We start from the raw sequence: 23,185 nt of genomic DNA, 5'->3' as shown, positions 1-23,185 counted from the left end.
AAGCCAAATAAAGCAATGAACAATACGGGCTGTGTCCAAAATCACTTACCACTACTCTACTATAGTGACCAATCTGTAGTGGGAATGTACAACAACAATTATTTTACCCTATTTAATGGATGCTCATTATAATATGTATTTATATCGGTCATTTCTACTCATGTGCAATGCCTTGTTTTGTTTAGTTTTTTATGCTGCTGCAATGCAAACAAATCCAAGTTTGGGATCAATAAAGTACCTCTTACCTTTCCTTTTCTCAGACAGCAATGACATTATTAACGGTGACCCGAATTGAGTCTGTTAAAAGTCTTTTTTGGCAGATGAAGTCACTATGTATACCTCTACATAGAACTCCTTGAAGAGTAGTGAGTGGAGTACAGAGACTTCGTCGCTGCCATTTATTAAATCAAACAGTTATTCATATCTTACACAACACCGTTCTGGGTGTAGTTGCTTAGTTGTCGGTATGTGCTATATAAACAATCTTGCAGTGAATAACTTCAGAAACATCCATGGATTACGCACTAGCACCGCCTTCCTTCCTGAACAATGCGTCGTTTATTACTTTTTCCACCCTCTACTTGTTCTTGCTTATCAAATTTCCAACCCGTTGCATGAATTTCCCCAGTTTGTTGTCCGAGCCACTCTGTTTGTCCACAGGTTTAAGTTCTGGTTTGGACAAGTATTCGTATCGGCTGTAGACTGGGTCTCTGCGGTTTCGAGCGGGGATCCCTCCCTCTTCGTTCAGAGCGCTCCTCGATCCTCGCTCCTGCTCTCCTGCAGGGTTCGGCTTCTTCTTGCTGGATCGCTGTGGAGTTAATCTCTGGAACGGAGATTTATGCTTCTCTGTGTCTGCTGAAGAAGCTAAAGAGCTCTGCGACCGGGAGACGCTCGGCGAATTACCTTTCTTGGGTGTTGTTTGCTCTGCCGCCTGGGAATGGTCCGCTCTGATTGGTGGGTTTGATCCCGACGGGTTTTGTGTTTTCAGCGATTCCTTTCTTCGTAGCGACTTCTCTTCTTTCTTTGATGCTTTCTTTTCGTCAGCGTTAAGCAGCGAATGTACTTTCATTCTTAAGGAATTCATCCTTTGAAGGGTTGGTTCCTCTCGTTGTGTTTGCTTTTTGTCCGCTTGACTACTCCCAGCTTCACCGGCATGCTGAGATTCTGTGGAAGTGCTCTTTGGTACAGTTTGTTCGTCTTTGGATATTGATTTCTTTCTTTCTTGTGAAGCGACTGAGCTTGAGCTGTTGGACACCTTACCTACAGAACCAGAGTTTAGTCTGGTTTGATCCTGGCGCATTGGTTCTGCGGCCTTACCTACAGAACCAGGGTTTAGTCTGGTTTGATCCTGGCGCATTGGTTCTGCGGCCTTACCTACAGAACCAGGGTTTAGTCTGGTTTGATCCTGGCGCTTCGGTTCTGCAGGTATGCTAGATTTCACAGAGTTCTGCTTTGGTAGAGCTTTCTCGCCTATCTCCTCATTTGCTTCTTTGAATGCAGCTGAGTCGGCGCTGTTGACACGTGAACCCTCTTTCTCCTCAGGGATCTCCGTCAAAGCCTCCATCGCTCTTGGGTGTTGGAGACCGCTGGGCTGCAAGTGGGAGAGCTTGAGCGAGGGATCGTTTAATTGTATTTCCAAATCAGCAGCTGAGGTTGTCCTGGAGAGAGACTCGTGCCAGTCGTATTTCGGGGTTGTTTTTTTATCTGGAGCCATCGTGACGTCGTAGTTAGAAGCCGAGCGATGGCCATCAGAGAGAGGTTGCTCTCTTTCGTCGCCTTCCTTATTTGACTCACTGTCGTTGTGATTGGTTGGTTCCATGCTGACCCCATTTTGCACAATTGGCTCTAATTCTGGGATACTCTGCCTCATGTCCAGACTTCTTAATGAAGACAAATACTTTGGTCTGTCCAGAGCCTGGTACATAGACCTCAAGGACTCTTGGCTCTGCCTGAGGTTGCTGTAGTCCTGCAGACTGAGCCTCTTCTGCCTCATTTCCTCCATCCTGGTCTTAATGTCCCTCGATCTATGTTGGATCATCTGCGATTGCTGCTCATTCAAGCCTGTGTGGCTGCTATACGGAGAGGGCATTGGGGATAATGCATCATCTTTAGGCCCGTCGCTGTCGTTAAAGTATGCGTCCATCTTCCACCTGTGGAGGGATGTTTCAGAGTTGAATGGTATCAGATTTTGGTCCGCTCCGTAGCGAGTTCGGTGTCTAATGTGATGTTGAGACAACCTGTTTTGTAGCAAGTTAAGTCCTTTTTTATCGGGGGCAACAGGGACTTCGAGGTCTTTAGTCCCCATCCTCAGTCGAGTTGAGGAGTTTAACTTCTGCAGCTCTCCGCCATAACTGTGTCCACGCACCAGGTTCCCCATGTCGAAACAGTGAGTTTGATTCAGCCTCTCCTGAACGCTCAGGCCTCTCGTCATGGCGCCGTTGTTAAATCCATCCTGAGCGCTCCTCATGCCTTGCATCACTTTGGGTCTCATGTGGATTTGGTGGAGGGAAAGCTGGCTGGAGTTTGGGCTCCCGAAGGTCACGCCGTCTTGCAGGAGCTGGATGAAAGACTTTTCCTTGGACAGAACTGCAGGGACTGTGGAGCGAGCGTAAAGTCGTCTAAACTCCTCATCATAAGAGCCCACCAGCTGACCAGTGATCACCAGGACCATGCTGTGGTTGATCTTCTCAAACGCCCACGTGTAGCTGGAACAGAAACACACAATCCAGCAGGGATCATTAACCTGTTACTTATACAAACTTTTGTACATTTGTATCATCTAATTGTTAAATCAAAAACCTTTGTTCACTGCTTCAACAGAGAAGAAACGAAAACTCAATTTAACTCACTTGATGTTGTGACTTCTTGGACTTGAGTGAAGAACAACCCTAACCCTAACCCAGAGAGCTCCTTCCAGCACCTCGCTCTCCCACCCAGATGACAGGCTGCTTCACAGCACTATGTAACCCAGGGAAGGTGTCTGAATCCTGGGTAAACATTGTTTAATTGTTTAAGTGTTTTTAAATGTGTGAAAACAGTGTTTTGTCACTTTCAAACCTCTCCCGTCATTGACCGGAGAAATTGGGTCAATGTTGTATTCAATCTGACCGTTAATATTCCAGTGAGACGAAGTACGTACAATGACCGGAGTGATCCCATGTTAATTTTGTCCCAATACCGGAGCATTCCTTAACCCTAACCCTAACCGAACCCAAAAATCATCAAACCCTAATTCCCAAGTATTAGCATTTTCAAGACAAATTCAGGCCTTTTTTTAATTCAGGATTGGTTGAGGGAGTAGAAAGTAAGCTGCTCTTTAAACTTGCCATGCAGATTTCTTTTCTTAAGAATGTGGTCGGACCATACGGATTATGCACCTGGCCAAGATACAAAAATAAGAAAAACACCATAAGAGACACCAAATTAATTTGATTTATTTGGAATAAGGTTAATAAAAGACCCCTGAATTTTTTTAATCCAGGCTGAAGACTTTTCTTTTCTTTTTGCCGCTGCTTTTAATTGAACTATTCATATCTTAGACTGCACTGTAACTTTTATCCATGTATTTTTTCTTTTAATGTTTCTTTTATTAGCTTTTCTTTTTAATGACTGATTTTAAATGCCATTTTCTTAATGTCTTTCATTTTTTGTAAAACACTTTGAATTGCCTTGTGTTGAAAAGTGCTATATAAATAAACTTGCCTTGCCTTGCCTTGAATACATGTGAACAAGGGTAAAAGTAGGACTGACTCACCTGTATGTTCCAAACAGCACTGTTCGGCAGTCCACCAGAATAAATCTTTGCTCCAAATCTCCACTGAACTTCACCCCGGAGCGGCACTGATACCGCAGCCCAGGAACCGTCCGAACACGGAGCTTCTGATGGAGAAACAAACACAAAAAGGTCACCAGGTTAGACATACTTTAGCATTTAACCATCCAGCAGATACGCAGCCACATTAGCAGTATTTGGAGTGGAGTTTCTTTGCTCTGCTACATCATGCTAACTAGCTGTAACTGAGAAAACTGCCATTTTCAAGCATGAAATGTAAAGACAAAGTTCTGTGTGTTGAGCAGTAGCTTATGCACTTCCTGGTTGACCCGTTGCCGCCAGCCCATTGGCTTTGTGGAAAAAGAAAGCAACATTTGTATTGGACCACGTTATAGCAATGACAATTTCGACTCTTTCAGGGACTCAGGCAGAAGAGCAATTGTGTTGACTTGACCTGGGAACCAGATGGTCACCAAACGGTCACTGGTTCAAATCACTGCACAGACCAACAAAATAAAAATGAATACATTATATTTAAAAACAAACAATGGTTTTCTGGAGCAATGCAACAATCTCCCCAAAGTGCCCCAAGGTGCTATACTATGGCCATCCTTTCCCCAAAAACCTCTCCATTAATGCATGTATAGATCCTGTTTGTGCATGTGTTTGTATCAACTGTTCTATAACTGTATAACAACAGAGTAAAAACTGCATTTCCCCGAGGGGATTAATAATAATCGGTTAGTTTAGGTGAAGAGTTAAAAGTGAATTCAACAAACACAGTCCATCAGTCTTAGATATTTAATACATGTACATCTCCTTTCATTCTGCCTTAAATCAGAAGACATTGTATTTTACCCAGGCTTCAGACAGACAAACAGACAGACAGACAGACAGACAGACAGACAGACAGACAGACAGACAGACAGGCAGAGAGGCAGACAGACAGACAGGCAGACAGACAGACAGACAGACAGACAGACAGACAGACAGACAGACAGACAGGCAGGCAGGCAGGCAGACAGACAGACAGACAGGCAGACAGGCAGACAGACAGACAGACAGACAGACAGGCAGGCAGGCAGACAGACAGGCAGGCAGGCAGACAGACAGACAGACAGACAGACAGACAGACAGACAGACAGACAGACAAGACAGGCAGGCAGGCAGGCAGGCAGGCAGGCAGGCAGGCAGGCAGGCAGGCAGGCAGACAGACAGACAGACAGACAGACAGACAGGCAGGCAGACAGACAGACAGACAGACAGACAGACACACACACACACACACACACACACACCCTTTGTGATCCTCAACATGATGAAACCTGTGTGTCAGTTTCTCTGCGTCTGGTATTTATAATACTGTCTCAGCGGTTTCTTCTTTCAGCGTGATGTGTTTCTCTTCCTGCTCTAACCTCCTCTTGCTGCTGCTCAACAGGAAAATCCAGCCTCGAACAGATCTGTCCTACGGTGTCTCGCATGAATAATGACAGGTAATGGTGCACGTAGCAGGGACGTGCTGGTAAATGACAGCGCTTTCACCAGGGTGTGGAGCAAATGTCAGACTTAAGCCACTGAAAGCTCTGCCAACAGAAGAAAGGTCGAGCCACAGGCAAAGCTTCCTCTGCAGGAGACATCATGTACATGCGCAATGACATTAAATGTTTCTATTCTATTCATCGGGGGAATAACAATCTGCAAAAATACGGCTAAAAGGGCGGGAAGACGGGGCGTTTTCCGAAAATGGTGTTATTGTGTTAGATTGTTTACTTTTGAGTGTGGTTTAATAGCTTTAATTAGTCTATCTTCCTATTCTTCGAATTTTCCAGAAAATAAGCAATTTCTAAATCTTAAAATCCTAAACTCCACACGTGCATTTAAGAAATCAATGTTTGAGTCCATCAAGGATGCTTATCTTTCTAGAATGATTAATGGTGAGTAGATTTAGGATGTATTGTGTTCAATTGGTCAAACTAATTGAAGCAATAGAGATGGCCTGTGGAGTCTTTGTTTATTTTACAAAATCACATTATGTGCATCTTTGAGGTCAAACTAACTTGTGTTTCTTTCTTATTAAGCATTTGCAAAACTCATGTTTTCACAGATTACAAATCTCTGACTACATTTATCTTACTGCCTTTTTCAGGACTTTCTCACCATTATTAGATCAGTGTAATTGCGTAAGACTGCAAAGGTCACTGCAGGCTTGTGCATGTCATTCTGTATTCGTTGCATGAGAACATCGACCCACTCATAAAAGCCTTGATCCTTATACACCTCCGGGATATCACACTTGGTTATGGGCTCAGAACAGTCTCATAATACACACATGCGCACAGAAGGATTCACACTTGTATTTCATGATCCGCAAAAGGTTTCACACTTGTATTTCCGGATCCATACTTGTGTTTTTCAATGCATACACAAATGTATTCCGTTTCATATGCATGTAAATAAAATCCAAATACAGAAAAAAGTTTTACATATGTATTTTTGATCCTCACATATTTGTTTTCCGTTTAAAACCTCTGAACCTGCAAACACAAACCGCTTTCTGTGCACGGATCGCTGTGCATTCGTGTGTGGGTTTTTTGAGACTCCCCTGACGGTCAGCCGATTCGTACTTGTAATTATTTCTATCTATAGCCAATCAGATGTCTCCTCAATTCTAAGCCAATCACATGAGCGCGCCCCCACGAGGGTAGATTTCTTGCGTTCATGACGTAGCGCTTCATGTACGCATTTTGCGCAGTCCGGAGCTGATAGCTCCATGGAGCCTGCCTGCAGGCGCTAATCTCAGGACACCCTCCACTCTCAGTACACTTTCCGAACAGGAAATGCACGCAAATACAAGCCTTTATATTATTAAGGTACAGCGCCACTTTCCGAATCATTTATGAATGCTTGTGTACACAAAAACGACAGGCAAAACCGTTTTACATGTGTGTTTCCTGTATGGCGAATACAGCTGCTTTATTTATGTCTGTATGAAGTTGTTACAGGTTAGCTTAGCCTAATCGATCAGTGCACTACGAAGCCAGTGCTAGACAGTGAACTGTTAACGGGGGGGAGCCCCGCCGGTCATTATCGGCCGATATTCACTCTAAATAGTTTGATCGGTGCTCTCTATAAAGGCCGACCAGGAGAGCTGGATCTGATCGATATGGACATAAACGCGAGTGAAGTATAACCGGACGCAAGAGAGAGATCAGATCAGCTGCTGAGTCTGATGGAGACACGCAGCTCTGCATGATCACCTAATGCTCCGCCCTCTGTTTAGCGAGCTGACCGGACTGCGCAAAATGCGTATATGAAGTAATCTTAACCTCGTGGGGGCGCGCTCATGTGATTGGCTTAGAATGAAGGAGACATCTGATTGGCTATAGATAGAACAAATTACAAGTACGAATCGGCTGACCGTCAGGGGAGTCTCAAAAAACCCACACACGAATGCACAGCGATCCGTGCACAGAAAGCGGTTTGTGTTTGCAGGTGCAGGGGATTTAAACGGAAAACTAATAAGTGAGGATCAAAAATACATAGGCCTATGTAAAACTTTTTTCTGTATTTGGATTTTATTTACATGTATATGAAACGGAACACATTTGTGTGTGCATTGAAAACACAAGTATGGATCCGCAAATACAAGTTTGAATCCTTCTGTGTGCATGTGTGTATTATGAGACTGTTCTGAGCCCATACTCGGTCCCTTTCAGCCCTTCAAACAAATGTTAAATTACGTTTAATACATTGTTACAGCAAGAAAGATTCACGCTAAGTCTACACTGTGATCATCTGTCCCTTCATGAACCCAAAGATCTCCAGGCTCTTGCCCTTTGGCTTTCTGTGGACAGATCACATGCTATTGCACTGGGACTCTCAGAAAACGAAAGACATGTCCGCTGGTAATGGTAACACGACTAGTGGACAAGCAGTAGTTTGATCCAAAGACTACTGCACTTCTCTGGATAAAGAACAAGCATCACCCTGACAGGTGGATGTCTAAACTGGTGGATGGACATGATGGTGCAGGGGCAGAAATACAAAAATAACTCTGGAACCTTTTTCTGTTTTAAACCTCAAATCACAATTAATCACAACATCATCATTGTCATTATACTTGTTGTGCAACACAAAATGTGCAGATCTATCTCTATGTAGTTTGAAATAGAAACAGATACATTAAAACAGTAATAGCAGCAAAGAAAATACAAAAATATAAGGCACTATTATATTACCGGATTGACAAGGTTACAAAATGTACAGCGACCAAGCGACCTTGGGTTTCCTGAAAGGCGCTATAAAAATATTATTTATTATTATTATTATTATTACAGATTTAGTTTTGGTGTCTAGATTTAAAATAAGTTAAAGTTTTGTCATGCTGTTAAATTGTCATGAGATTAACACATAAACATATAATAACTTGCTTGTTTTCCATAAGTTAGACTTTAAGAAACACTCAAATGGGAGACTGAGATCCTCTGAAATGTCCCTCAACTCACAGACAAAAATCTGTGTTTTTTTCCAAATGACACTCGTCCCACTCAATATCGTGTCATTGCACTAGAATAAGGCTTAAAGCGAGATGTGTTGGGTTGCGAAGCTCCACTTCATTCCCAACGGTAGATACAGTAACTTCCAAAATGGCACCTTTAAGCTCCTGTGTAATATGGCGGCAGAAACCAACGTCTAATGTTCTTTATGTCCCACCTTGAGGTCCTGGATGTTGATGCCCACCCTCTGCGACATGTTGAGGAAGCTCCTGATCTGAGACTGGTCCAGCAGGATGTAAACCACCACTCCTCTCAGCGTGGCCGTGACGATCTCTTTGAAAATATCCACGTCAGTGAACACGTCCATCGCTATGGCGATACACTGGAGAAACGATAAACAATTGAAAACACATTTTAATACAGGAAGAAAAACAAAGTTATTCTGTGAGAGTTGAAAAATTGAAAAAGGATTCCGAGTTATGAAGACATTTATTTGACAGATGTTGCTCAACAAATGTTCCTCCAAGTGAAACACATTGTTATTTATGTTTAAATACATTTTTGTTTTGTATTGTTTTATTTTATTTTATTGGTGCTAGTGGAGCCTCGCAGCGGCGAAACCGTGCCGCGCCACACTAATTGCGCCGCATAAGCGCATAGGTGAGGCTCCACGCAGTCTGCATGATCGGCCTGTAAGGAGGGACGGCCCTGAGTGTAACTATTATTTATTTTATCTTTGATTGGGACATCTTTCCTTTAACTTCTTAGGTTTAAATGTCTTCTTACGTTTGCATTAAGATTTGTATTAGTTTCTATTTTATTCAACATGTATTTGATTTCTGATTAAGATGTAAAAGAGGGTGTGAACAAAGGAATGACTATATATCGGGATGTGTGCATTTCTTTGTCTGCATGCACAACATGTAAACACAAACTTTTAACCTTTTTTGTGGCAATATTGAATGTTTTTTATCGTGATTTAAGCCATTTCAAGACATCATTAAAACATACTTGCCATGGAAGAATAAAAAAGGATCGGTATGCTCACCGTGTTATTAAAGAGTTAGCTCTTTTTGAAACTTTACGAGGTATATTATTATTCTGACACACACGCAGGATGTTCTTCTAAATACATGTTTCAGTAATTAGAAGAGGAGTGGTTCTCTGAGGGGATAAAGGAGCTACCTGAAATCTGATTTATGGTTTGTTCAATGCAAATGTTTTACAGGACATGAATACAAGAAGTGCAAATCAAGCTGATACACTGTAAGCAATACATACATCATCCTCAGAAGGTGGACACACACACACACACACACACACACACACACACACACACACACACACACACACACACACACACACACACACACACACACACACACACACACACACCACACACACACACACACCCCCCCACAGTACTTTGTGAATGATTAGCTCCAGCAGAGAACACACAGACTAAGACACGTTGCCGAGTGTCTGAAGGAGAACTTGGCCTTTACGTTAACCTTTTCTATTCAGACCTTTCTACTTCTCTCTGCATGCAAATGATCTGTTTCTGTCTGTGAGGATGAACGGATGAACACAGAGGGTGTGGGGAGTAAAATGCATATTTTGTAAATGTAAAGACATGTTACTCATGCAGAGGCAAGTGGATTCATTATTGATATTTGGAAGAGCAGACTAATCCATCTCCTCAGGTGTTTTATTTCTAAAAGTCAGTTTCCTGCCAGCTGAAGGTCACACGTTTCACTTTAATAGCTGCTGCACAGACTTGTACTCCTTTCCTCACAAAGTACTTGTTGCTGCTCACTTTCTCTTATGTAATAAACTGTTACAACAAACATGTACTTATATTATAGTGCCAACATCTGCTGTTCAGCTTAGGGAGTCAGATGTTTTACGCAAAAACACTGCGTTACGAGTAAAAGTCCTGCGTTTTAAATACAAGAGGCTTAAAACTCTGCTTCAAATCACAGAAGAACATAATGCATTTTATTTCATAATAACATACAGTATATGGTATTACGGTTGTTGATGTATCCATGTGCTCATCACCTTAATATTCTAGATGATAATATGTTTTGTATAACTTACTGCTGGGCTCGTGACTCTTAATGATACAATTATATTATATTTATTTGCTGATAAGCGATTTTCTGATTTGTTTCTTGTTTGAAATATCCCAAGTCAAGTGTAGAGACATTTCTCTTAAAGCTGGAGCCTTTTGATGCGTTATAAAATCCAGCCATTACCGGCCTTCATATCGTACAAGTTGTTTGCAATGCATTACTTTACTACAGCTGGTGTATTTTTAGACCATGGGATGAGCACCACAGGGCGTTCAGTGAGCTGTTGTTTATGCAGAGAAAAATGTAGTTAGATGTGTGTTTTCTGCTCTTCTTCAACGCCTCTCATTGTGTCTTTGTGCTGTCCATTACTTTGTGTCTTTGGGTGTGAGCACCAAAAACAGTGAGATGAAACTCCTCACATTCATCCTGCTGACGCATAACTCTGACCTCACCTTCACTGCGCTTTTTAAAAACAGTAGTAGAAAGTGCATTTACTCAGGTGTTTACCTAACTTTACTTCTGACATACAGTACTTGTATTTTAAAATACATAAACACACTGGTCTGTTGTACTATTGAGAGTATACTCTTACTTTTCACAGTTTTGCTTAATAATATGTCTGTACTTCTACGAATAGGACATTTAAACTGTACTCGTAATGAAGTATTTTAAGATCACAGTATTTCTCCTTTAGCTAAGTTGAGTATCCGAGCAAAGGCGTCACTTTTCCTGGATAAGTGTTTTGGACATAAGGGCTCAGATAAAACCTTTAACACGCAATTTATATCATTTCAATCAATCAATCAATGTTTATTTATATAGCCCAATATCACAAATGTTACATTTGTCTCAGTGGACTTCACAGTGTGTACAGAATATCAGTATGGCAATACGACACCCTCTGTCCTTAGACCCTCTGTCCTTAGACCCTCTATCCTTAGACCCTCTGTCCTTAGACCCTCTGTCCTTAGACCCTCACATCGTACAAGGAAACACTTCCGGAGAAAACCCACAGTTTAAAGGGAACATGGGAGAAACCTCAGGGAGAGCAACAGAGGAGGGATCCCTCTCCCAGGACGGGCAGACGTGCAATAGATGCCGTGTGTAAATATTATTATATGTGTGTTTTGACGTATTATTCTAAAAAATGCATTACTGTGTATCATAAGAGCGTAATGCTAAATTGTTATTCGCAAAAATGACGGTCATTCATAGGAAATCATTAACGAGTAAGAAATTAGAACTTACATTTGTTCAACTTATTGGTGCATTTTTTGTCAGTAGGTTGTTTTTTTCTTTGTTAACTTGTTAGATTCTTCAGACTATGCATATTTAAAAAATATATATTTACATTGCACTTCCTGCTGTTTTATTGTGCAAACAAACCCTTCTGAAACATTCGCATTATTACATTTCTTGGTGCACGCAGAAAATTATTAACATACAGTATTCTTTAAAAAAGTCCCCAGCTTCCCCAGTGTAAAGGACACCTATGGATCTGAGTACTTCTCCCCCTGTGTTTGAAAGTATGTAACAGTATTTAGTTCTCACCAGCCTGGCCTCCTGGATCTGTTTGCGCACCACCTCTTTGATGGTGGGGGTGTTGAGCCTGGGGGGGTTGAACAGCAGGCTGATGGAGGTCTCCGCCCCCTCCAGAGAGACCTCAGGCCAGCCCAGGTCCAGGTCCGGCACCTCCTCATCGGACTCAGTGGGGAAGTAGGTGGAGGGGCTGGCTTCATCCGTGACCTTCTTCCCCTCCGAGGAGTCGTCGTCCTCCAGCACCGGTAGCTCTGCATGCTCCAAAATGAACTGGATCTCCTCCTCCGACAGGAAGTGGCTGATCTGCTCCACCCTGAGGAACTCCTCGTACGCCTCCTGGCCTCCACACAGCAGCGCGTAGATGGCCAGGCGATAAGTCTCCTTATAATGTGGCTGAATGTAGAGCAGATCGCCTTCTTCTTTCAGGGAAGACAGGCCGGACAGATTGGACTCCATGGTCGAAAAATCTCCACAGGCCTCTCTTTACCTTTAATGTGAGAAGATGTGTTAATAATCAATCAACTAACCAATCAATCAACTAACTAACTAACTAACTAACTAACTAACTAACTAACTAACTAACTAACTAACCAACCAACCAACCAATCAAACCATCCGTCCGCCAATACATCCATCCATCCATCAACCAACCCATCCATTCATCCATTCATTAATTCAACCAACCAACCAACCAACCAACCAACCAACCAACCAACCAACCAACCAACCAACCAACCAACAACCAACCAACCAACCAATTATGAGGTAGCACCATAAATGTCACTTCTGTGGGGCAAATAAAGGATTTCTGATATGTGACCCTTTTTATTCGGATACTAACTATATCAATCGATAAAGACAGATGAAACCAATCAATGAAATAAAAAGGAAGGTTGCTGTTTACATGCTGCCACACTACAAAATGTAAATGAAGCAACACTGGAGAGCTCAATGAGAGAGAAAATATAAAAACCTGTCCAACAAGTGCAATTTACAACAGTTAGGTAAACAGTGACAGGCATGCAAGACAGTTGGATAACATTTTAATAACAAATATACAGTTTTGCCAATTTGCCACTGAAATGTAGTGGAGTAGAAGTAAAAAGTAAAACAGAAATCATCATAAAGGTCTTAAACACGCTCAATAAGAGGATTATTTTAGCAGGAATGGTTTGAGATGCTTTTGTTTTCTGGTGTCAAAACACACTCAAATGTACTGAAACTGACAACAACAAGCAGGCAATTTCTTTTAACACCAACTTTCGAGCAACCAATTCCAGATATTTATATATGTTTTGTATAAATTATTCCCTTGTGCATCAATAGAGTTTGTATTATTTGATTCTAGCATTAGATAACCTGATTATTTCTCTCAAAATACTGGATTTGATTTGTTAGGCACCAAAAAAGTGGATTTTTGTGCAGGAATGGTTTAAGATGTTACTGTTTTCTTGTGTTTAAAACGTTTTCAATGCATGGCAACCGAGTTGTATACATTTTAAGCCAATAGGCGGTGAATTTTTTATTCTAAAAGGATAACATCTCTTTAAAAAGCAATGTAATCATTTGTGCTTATCAAATCTGAATAAATGACTTAGTAGTAGTGAAACTGCAATAACAACAGGAGAGTCGAGTGATTAAGAAAAAAGGGGTTTTTAGGATTAAATGACAACGTTTCCTGTAAAAGTTCATCATAAAGCAGAATAACTTTTTCAAGCTTTGTCTCATAATGTAGGGTCAAGACCAGTGTTGGACGTAACGTTATGCTTCTTTAAACTTCACTCCACATGAATTCAGAGAACAATACAGTACTTTTGAGTCGTCTACATTCATGTGACGCCTATAGTCACAGTAACATTTTATAAAGAAGAACTCAATGAGTGGGAAAATGTGAAAACCTGTCTAACAAGTGCTATTCACCAGAAGCAAGAAAACAGTTCAAGACATGCGGATATCCTTTAACTTTTTAACGAAAAAGATTTACAGACTTACTTCATGACTGGTAAAATAAATCCTGTGCTGAGTCCTCCAACAGCTTAGAAGGAACAAAGTGAAGTGTGTGTGTGTGTGTGTTCATGTGTGTGTGTATGAATCAGCAGCAGCAGTAAGGTGTGGATTTGAAGTGTCTATTCAGAGGAAGAGTACTCGTACCTACCCTGTTGGCAGCACTGACAGATCTCATTCTGAAACAAGCCCCGCCCCTCTCTGCTCACCTGAGAGTTTCAGGTGTGAGAGCAGGTTTGTTTACCCTTTGAGCCTGAATACAACACAATATGAGCATGTTTGTGTTTGTTTATTCAGTGCAGCTGCATGAATCAGGGTACCTCCTGACAAACAGTACATTACCTTTCAAAATGATCCTGCTACAAAAGATGGATTACGTGTAGTTAGAAGTTTGAGAGGAAAACTTTGTATAGGCCCAATTAAGCTTTTTAGGGTTCTCTCTTCCCTGTAGTGTGTTAATTTGTGTGCATGTAAATGGTCTGCAAAGGCTACAATCCCTGTGTTTCCTCCCCCCCCCCCCTGCCTGAAACTCCTCCATTCGACTCCTTTGTTTACTTCCTGAACTAAGTGACATCACTGTACACTCACCCTTTTATTGGCTAGGGCTCCAACACATTATACGTGATAGGCTAAGGGGCGGGACATCTCTATGTGGTTGACCAATCACAACAGAGCCGGCCAGCTAACCAATCAGAGCAGACTGGGCTCTGGTTTCAGACAGAGGGTGAAAAGAGGTGCTGCAGCACAGAGAGTATGAGAGAAATAAAGAGCTTTTTGAACATTAAAGCATGGAGACATGTAGAGACACAACATACTGATATACACCTGAACATCAGCAGGAGAGGACTCTTTAAAGTAGAGACACTACATACTGATATACACCTGAACATCAGCAGGAGAGGACTCTTTTAAAGTAGAGACACTACATACTGATATACACCTGAACATCAGCAGGAGAGGACTCTTTAAAGTAGAGACACTACATACTGATATACACCTGAACATCAGCAGGAGAGGACTCTTTAAAGTAGAGACACTACATACTGATATACACCTGAACATCAGCAGGAGAGGACTCTTTAAAGTAGAGAACACTACATACTGATATACACCTGAACACCAGCAGGAGAGGACTCTTTAAAGTAGAGACACTACATACTGATATACACCTGAACATCAGCAGGAGAGGACTCTTTAAAGTAGAGGACACTACATACTGATATACACCTGAACATCAGCAGGAGAGGACTCTTTAAAGTAGAGACACTACATACTGATATACACCTGAACATCAGCAGGAGAGGACTCTTTAAAGTAGAGACACTACATACTGATATACACCTGAACATCAGCAGGAGAGGACTCTTTAAAGTAGAGACACTACACACTGATATACACCTGAACATCAGCAGGAGAGGACTCTTTAAAGTAGAGACCCTACATACTGATATAGACCTGGACATCAGCAGGAGAGGACTCTTTAAAGTAGAGACAATACATACTGATATACACCTGAACATCAGCAGGAGAGGACTCTTTAAAGTAGAGACCCTACATACTGATATACCAACAAGTCCTCCAACTCATACGACCAAATGGGTCGATTGTTCAAGCCCTTATTACGACCAAATATGTCGTTTGTTCAAGCACTTAATACGACCTATAATTACGTTTTAAAGTTGTCGGCCTCTAGTGCTCCCGTTGAATGCAAACGTTACAGATGGTCGTTTATTCACAAATAACCCTCTCTGTAAAATCCTAAATTGTAGGATAGTTTGGCCATTAAAACGCTTTATGATTAGATTTCTAGCGAGAAGTATATATTGTACTTTTAGAATCCACGTCCAGTCGTTATGTAGGATCTATAGTTTGATAGATATTACGAAGATGATTTGAGGTTTCGTCAGGAGAACGTGTATATGCGGCAAGCTTCCATGTAAAGTTACGGGTTGGAAACAGTATTTCCGGTCTCGACGTTTTCATAATAAAACCAATGATCAAATGATTTAACAGTGATATCTGCAGTACTCATCCACTAAAAAACATCAGTTTATCCTAGTTAATTATACGACATCAATTGGTTTAAATTGTGTACAATGCTTTTGTGTTTTTCCCATAGGGTTTTCTCTTTCGATTCTGAGAGACACATTTCTTTTTTCAGAGGTTTTGATAAAGGCTAAAATCACGCCGCAATGCACGTCGGGATATGGTGTTTATGTGATATGAAATCGGAAAACATTTTTAAAAAAAATAATAATACTTTATTCCGAGTGTTCTTGCTTTTCTCTTTGGAAGTCATCACATAACGGCATTGTAATACACGGTTCGGCTGCATTAAATATTACATATCTGCCGTAGATATGTATTTATAGAGCCCTGATGAGAAGACCTTTTGACAAACTGGAAGAGATGCCGCCAAAACTGAATACGTGACGTGGACCATAAAATATCAACAATTAAACAACATCTTCCATTTCTTTTCACACAATACGTTTCCTTGCAGTATCAACACTAATTCGGCTGACTTTTATATTTGATCGAATAAGTAGATAGTCTGTATTTACACCATAACGGTGCACAGCTGATAGAAAGTGATTGTTTTGTAGTTTTTAAAGATATTACTGATTTTCTGAACTACCTTTCCAACTCCTCATGCAGTTGACTGTTACAGGTCTATAAAAGTGTATGGTACAATGCATAATCTTCACATTGAGAGACTGAAACTGTATTTTCCTTTACCGTTCTGTTTTAATTTCACAATAAAGTGAATAGTCATATTATGTTTGATATTATTATGTTTTATTAACTAGACCACTGGTCTAAACCGTACCTCCTAGTGGTTAAAGCACGTTATTGAATTTAGTTGTTGAATAAGTTTAATTTGTATGAAAACATTTAAATATTAAGAGTAGCCTACATACAAAATAGGGGTCAATGATAGAAATATAGAATAGAAAATATCAAGAAGATACTGTAGTGATCTCTACAATAAAACAGTTTAGTGCAGGACGTCCAAAGATATTAACAGGAGGATGTGCAAAACAGACAAACTGATAAGGCTGAATTTTACTCAGGTGTAACGAAAGTCTGATTTAAGGGTTGTTTATATTTCACATCATTAATCAGAATCTGCAAAGTAACACAAATAAATGTAGTAGAGTAAAAATACCAGGTTGACCTCTGAATTGTAGTGGAGTAGAACAAAGTAGTACATGCTGCTGTAACAAAAACATTTCCCAACTTGGGATCAATAAAGTATATTATCTTAAGATGATCGATGGCTACTGCCATATTTGCTAAATGTGCATCTGAACCTTGACAAGTGCATGTTTCAGGCTTATCAATTAACAACAGGAGGGGTCACAGACATAAGACCAGCTGTTAAATAAAGCTCTTCTGACCTTAGCTGTCATGTGGGTATATTAATGCTGCCCATTATGGGCACAAGCAATTTTCACCCATGTATTAATTATATGTTTTAAATTTGATAACACCAATGTGTTTCGTATCCCCTAAACCTCCAGGGATGTATACAGTTTAATACTGGCAACTTCTAATTGTGGGAAATACGAAAACGTCTTATAAAACTACAATTCCCAGTAGAGACTTGCCATAGAACATATTGCGAAACACACAATAGCCAGCATGTGCAATTCTGTGGGGGAGGGCTGGGCTGGACCCGTCCAAGTCCAGTTTTGGATAGTCTGGCGTGGTTCCGTTCCATTTCAAAGAGCTGTTTGACATTCGGCGTAGCCTTGTCGCACTGCCACTCCAACATCCAATCACAGAGCTTGAGGGCTAATCACGGGGTTTGTAAAGCAAGGCGGATGTTGTAGTCCCAAACGATAGCTGGGGTTTCTGGGTAGTGTAGTGTCTTCGGAAACTCTGTAGTGTCTAAACTCCGAAAAAACTATTTGTATCTCCGAATCGACGGTTAAAAACACAAAAGCATTGTACACAATTTAAACCAATCAATATTGTGTAATAACAAGGATAAACTGATGTTTTTAAGTGGATGAGTAATGGAGATCATTTGACAGTGTGGGGAATACTTCCGGTTTTATTATGAAAACTTCGAGACCGGAAATGCTGTTTTCACCCATGCTAACTTTACATGTAAGCTGCCCCATATACAGTACACGTTCTCCTGGCGAGACCTCAAATTATCTTCGTATATCTATCAAACTGTAGATCCTACACATCCACTGGACGTAGATTATAAAAGTACAATATACACTTCTCGCTAGAAATCTAATAAAAAAGCATTTTAATGGCCAAACTATTCCACAATTTAGGATTTTCCAGAGGGTAATTTGTGAATAACGACCCTCCGGAGCGTTTGCAATCGACAGGAGCATGTTGTTTCTTACACGACCACTAGAGGTGCTACACTTTAAAACGTGACTCTGGGTCGTATTTAGCTGCTGAACAATCGACCTATATGGTCGTTTTTTGTAGGAGGACAGGCTGTGATATACACCTGAACATCAGCAGGAGAGGACTCTTTAAAGTAGAGACACTACATACTGATATACACCTGAACATCAGCAGGAGATGACTCTTTAAAGTAGAGACACTACATACTGATATACACCTGAACATCAGCAGGAGAGGACTCTTTAAAGTAGAGACACTACATACTGATATACACCTGAACATCAGCAGGAGAGGACTCTTTAAAGTAGAGACACTACATACTGATATACACCTGAACATCAGCAGGAGAGGACTCTTTAAAGTAGAGACACTACATACTGATATACACCTGAACATCAGCAGGAGAGGACTCTTTAAAGTAGAGACACTACATACTGATATACACCTGAACATCAGCAGGAGAGGACTCTTTAAAGTAGAGACACTACATACTGATATACACCTGAACATCAGCAGGAGAGGACTCTTTAAAGTACAGACACTACATACTGATATACACCTGAACATCAGCAGGAGAGGACTCTTTAAAGTAGATACACTACATACTGATATACACCTGAACATCAGCAGGAGAGGGCTCTTTAAAGTAGAGACACTACATACTGATATACACCTGAGCATCAGCAGGAGAGGACTCTTTAAAGTAGAGACACTAAATACTGATATGAACCTTACAATTGCCAAGGTGCAGTTTCAAGTGCCTCTAACAATGTGAAAGAGTACTATAATATTCAAGAGAATACACATTGATTGCAAAGGAATTGGTTTAGTATATTTTTCTTTAAAAGTATTTCTGTTAGATCGTTTTAATATGTCTTAGGGGTAATATCTCATTTGTAAGCAAGTTCATCATATTGAACTCCAGTTTGAATTGTTGTGTTTTCATTTTCCATCCATCCATCTTCTCCCGCTTATCCGTGGTCGGGTCGCGGGGGTAGCAGTTCCAGTAGAGAGCCCCAAACTTTCTTTTCCCTGGCGACATCAACCAGCTCTGACTGGGGGATCCCAAGGCGCTCCCAGGCCAGCAAAGAGATATAATCCCTCCACCTGGTCCTAGGTCTACCCCTTGGTCTCTTCCCAGCTGGACGTGCCTGGAACACCTCCCTAGGGAGGCACCCAGGTGGCATCCTAACTAGGTGCCCGAACCACCTCAACTGGCTCCTTTCGACGCGAAGGAGGAGCGGCTCAACTCCGAGTCCCTCCCTGATGACCGAACTTCTCACCTTATCCCTAAGGGAGACACCAGCCACCCTGCGGAGAAAACCCATCTCGGCCGCTTGTATCCGCGTTTTCATTTTGAACTCCAATAAAGGGTTTGTATTGGTAGCCATTAGTGTGTATCACCCACTCATCCTGCAAAGGACTCACTGGTTTCTGTTGAGAGCAATTTGCAGCCTGGGAGGAGAAACCTTAATCTCCAAGAGGATTCAGACTTGACTGCAAATTATTTTTGAATAAATTCTCTAAGTTTGAAATGTGATCAGGGAGTATCAGCTAAAGATAATGACTGGGATAAACTCAATAGTCGTAATTCAATAATGATCCAAGGTCACTCACTCTTTTCTGTACTTAAAAACAAACTCAAAGTCTCAACATGGTTTCCCGTCATGCTACACAGTGGGGATATACAGTATAAAGTATTTCTAACACGCCATCTATCACTTCAAAACATACAGGAATTGGAGCCGTGGTGCATTCTGGGGCATGAAATATAAATGCCATGACAAAGAGAAAACTCTGGGCCGAAACAGAGGAGGGTTAATTAAAGAAATGATTACTTAAATTAAAGGTGGGGCAGATAAGTCTCGAGATACACTTGTTGTTATATTCCATGGAATGCTCTTAACAAGTGCTTTGACAACAAATCCATAATAATATCATCTCTGGAAGCCGTGGCGCTGTAAAAAGCACGACCAATCATCTGAGCCGGCCCGGCTAAAGTAACTGGATGGCCTACCTGCCTGTCAGCCTACCATCTGTGCACAAATTTATCTCGTGCCCTCATTGGTCATGTGCGTGTTCGTGTGTGTTGGAGGAGGGGCTCTGTGAGGAAGTGGCAGATTTGTTCCGGCTGTCTATTTTCAAACTCTAGCGCACTCGAGCTGGTTTCTCCAAAATTACCTACCCCACCTTTAAGAGAAGTATGGGTGAATCACTTTTACTGATGTCGAGGCCTCTGGTGTTTGGAGATAGTACCTTCACTTGTCAGTAATTTTAAAATATTTAATATTTAGAGATCCATGTAGTTTACAAACAGGCGGATATCTGAACCTTAAAATCTATAGGTTTAATGACAACTATACAATCATCTGGACAGAGTTTAAACCAATAAACCCTTCTTCTTTTGGGGCAAAACTATCTCAAACGTCCTTATAAGAGCTGAACAAGAGAGACGATATTAATCACAGAGACACAGAGAGGAGGTTGATAAGTAACGTTTATTGCCGTTTCAAAGCTTTGGGGGAAACACGACATGTTGAAGACATGAATATATTCACTCACAGGATCATCGTCAGCTGGTGAAGCTACCTGGGATAAAGGAGGACAACTTGAAACACCCCAGAGAGAAAACAAAAATGATCTGGAATCTGGTGTTCATTTCCAACCCAGCTCTGTGCCTGAAGACTCCCAGGTTATTTCGTTGAATGGTGATTTCCGTTAATAACAATTATGGTCTTATTTTGTTAGTTTTGGTCACCTTTTTTGTGGTTATGATACCTTTGTACTCACCAGGTAAACTGATAACACCTGGGAATACATCGCTAGAGACAAGGGAGGAAACATGATTAAAAAACCCTGTATTTTTTATCACACTTATTTTGACTTTTATCCATCAAATAAGTGTGTTTACCCTGGATACTTGTGTACAGCCTGTGTTTCCTGACCGCTTTAAAGTGACTTAATAATGACCAAAGTTGTAATAAACTGGAATTATCCTTTAACATCCATAATGTATAAAGGCGTTCCACTATCGTTGCATAGTGGAAGGTGCAGCTTTAAAAAAATCTACCCTGGTTTTACTTTTCTTTCTACGTTTTTTGCCTCTTTTATCCCACTCAAAGCAGTTGAATGATATTAACATGAAAAGGGAATCTACTGTATGCTAGTAGCCACTGTTAAAGCCACCCTCTCTTGTTTTATTATATATATATCGTGCTCTCAGAAATGATAGAGCACTTCTAGAAACAAGACTGTTAGAAGCTCGTTTTTTGGAAGTGTTTATCCAGGCTTTTTACCAGTGACTACATCAACTTTAAAACCTCGTGGTTTCACACTCATGCTACGAATCAGCGATGCTAACAGCAATCATTTCCCCCGCAGACTTCCCCACTTCCCTTTACTTCCTGGGAGGGGTGGGAGACTTCATGAATCTGGGTGGAGTTGGAGACTTCACGCCACGAGATGGAGTTGGAGATTTTGGGATGGGGGTAGAAGCGGGAGTGTTGGCTGGAGTCGGACTTTTCACGCCGCGAGATGGAGTCGGAGATTTAGGGATGGGAGTAGAAGCAGGAGTAGAGGCGGGAGTCGGGCTCTTCATGGAGGCCGGGGTCTGGGATTTAGGGGTCGGAGTTGGGGTTTTGGAGGGAGGAGCAGCGGTGGTTTTGGGTTGCCCCAGCTTTGGCTCGGGGATCTTCTCTCCCAGCCGGTACACGCTGACGGTGATCTCCACGAACTCCCCGCCGTACTTGTTCCTCACGTTGATGCTGTACTTGCCGGAGTCGTCGGGCGTCACCTTGTTGATGACTAGGCTGGCGAACTTGCCGCCCTCGAAGGTGACCCTGGTGTGCTCGTTGGAGGCCACTTCCTGCTCGTTCTTGAACCAGGAGACCTCGGGGGTCGGCTCGCCCCACACGGTGCAGGTCAGGCTCAGAGACTGTGGAGAGGGGGGGGAGATCGGGTCAAAATGTACTAAGAATGTCACAACAACATTTCATTACCCCTTAACCTGTCATTTGTAAACCCTATCGCAATAGCGTCAGCGCACCTAGAAATATAATTTATTCTGATTTTAGGGGTTTTCCCTTTCCTGTAGTGTGTTATATAGGTTTTAGTGCATGTAAATGGTCTGCAAAGGCTAAAATCCCTGTGTTTTCGAGTTTTCCATGCCTCCATTGGACTCTTTGTTTACTTCCTGAACATAGTAACATCACTATGTAACACTCACGTTTCTATTGGCTCGCGCTCCAACACATTGCCTTTGATAGGCTAAGGGGGCGGGACATCTCTAAGCGGTTGACCAATCACAACATAACCTAAAGAAGATTTTTTTCTTTTCTCAGACTTTTAAAAAACATCTTATAAAAGCTGTTTGATCTTTTACAAATGGAACTTATAATTGAAACTTGGTTGAGATTAGGGATGGGAATTTGAAAGCAAATGTATATTCGAATATTCGACCCCCCAAAAAACGGTTAACCGGTTAACCGAAATGTACATATCCTATAAAAAAATAAAATTGGGTAAAAAATAAAATTCTAAATTTTTTTTAATAACTTTTGGAAATAAATACATACATGTCCAAATAAGTATCGAAACCAAGTCTAATTTGTCAAATGTATTGAACTGGTGATCACAGTTTGACAGCTATAGGCTTTCATGTGCGGGATTCACAATCAGGCCAGCTGTAGAGAAGACCCTCTCAGCTGGAACAGGTTGCGGGTATAGCAAGGTATAGTATGTATATAAGTTTAATTTGGCATAGTTTGCACTCTACACCGCACTCACTAACCTGTTCGAAATATTTCCACACATTACTCCTTTTTGACGCCATGTCTGTTGTGTAGGACTCTTCTTAGAGTGTAAATAATTACCGGACTATGACTGGTCAAATATGTTGAATACCGGCAAAACTAAATCTCTCC

At 41.3% G+C, this 23,185-nt stretch overlaps 2 protein-coding genes across 4 annotated transcripts in view; both read right to left on the bottom strand.

Moving 5' to 3' along the window:
• Window positions 1–368: 368 nt before the first annotated feature.
• On the bottom strand, window positions 369–14,024 carry LOC117535721 (protein FAM83B-like). Its single transcript, XM_034200243.1, has 5 exons — window positions 13,875–14,024; window positions 11,895–12,369; window positions 8,486–8,650; window positions 3,755–3,879; window positions 369–2,705 (listed from the first exon to the last, which is right to left on the bottom strand). The coding sequence occupies exons 2-5, from the start codon at window positions 12,336–12,338 to the stop codon at window positions 578–580; spliced, it is 2,862 nt and encodes a 953-aa protein (XP_034056134.1). The 5' UTR covers window positions 12,339–12,369; window positions 13,875–14,024; the 3' UTR covers window positions 369–577.
• Window positions 14,025–20,742: 6,718 nt separating this feature from the next.
• Window positions 20,743–23,185, bottom strand: part of myom2a (myomesin 2a) — a gene marked incomplete at its 5' end in the record, with an annotated part of 52,904 nt that continues 50,461 nt past the window's right edge. For 2 of the 3 annotated variants that reach the window (XM_034200251.1, XM_034200250.1), the window contains 1 exon segment: window positions 21,661–22,197. In XM_034200251.1, coding sequence (XP_034056142.1) covers window positions 21,661–22,197 — 537 coding nt within the window. 3 annotated transcript variants of the gene reach the window in all.

This window comes from Gymnodraco acuticeps, unplaced genomic scaffold (assembly GCF_902827175.1).
Source record: "Gymnodraco acuticeps unplaced genomic scaffold, fGymAcu1.1, whole genome shotgun sequence".
NCBI lineage: Eukaryota > Metazoa > Chordata > Actinopteri > Perciformes > Bathydraconidae > Gymnodraco > Gymnodraco acuticeps.
Note: the sequence above shows the minus strand (reverse complement) of the source record. Positions and strands in the feature narration are given on the sequence as shown.

Excerpts from the sequence above, each read along its gene's own strand:
- LOC117535721 (XM_034200243.1), bottom strand. The coding sequence starts at position 12,338 with ATGGAGTCCAATCTGTCCGGCCTGTCTTCCCTGAAAGAAGAAGGCGAT. Across the intron at positions 8,651-11,894 it reads AGATCCAGGAGGCCAGGCTG|TGTATCGCCATAGCGATGGA; the intron begins GTGAGAACTAAA and ends TCGTTTCTCCAG. Across the intron at positions 2,706-3,754 it reads GTGCTGTTTGGAACATACAG|CTACACGTGGGCGTTTGAGA; the intron begins GTGAGTCAGTCC and ends TTTCTGTTCCAG.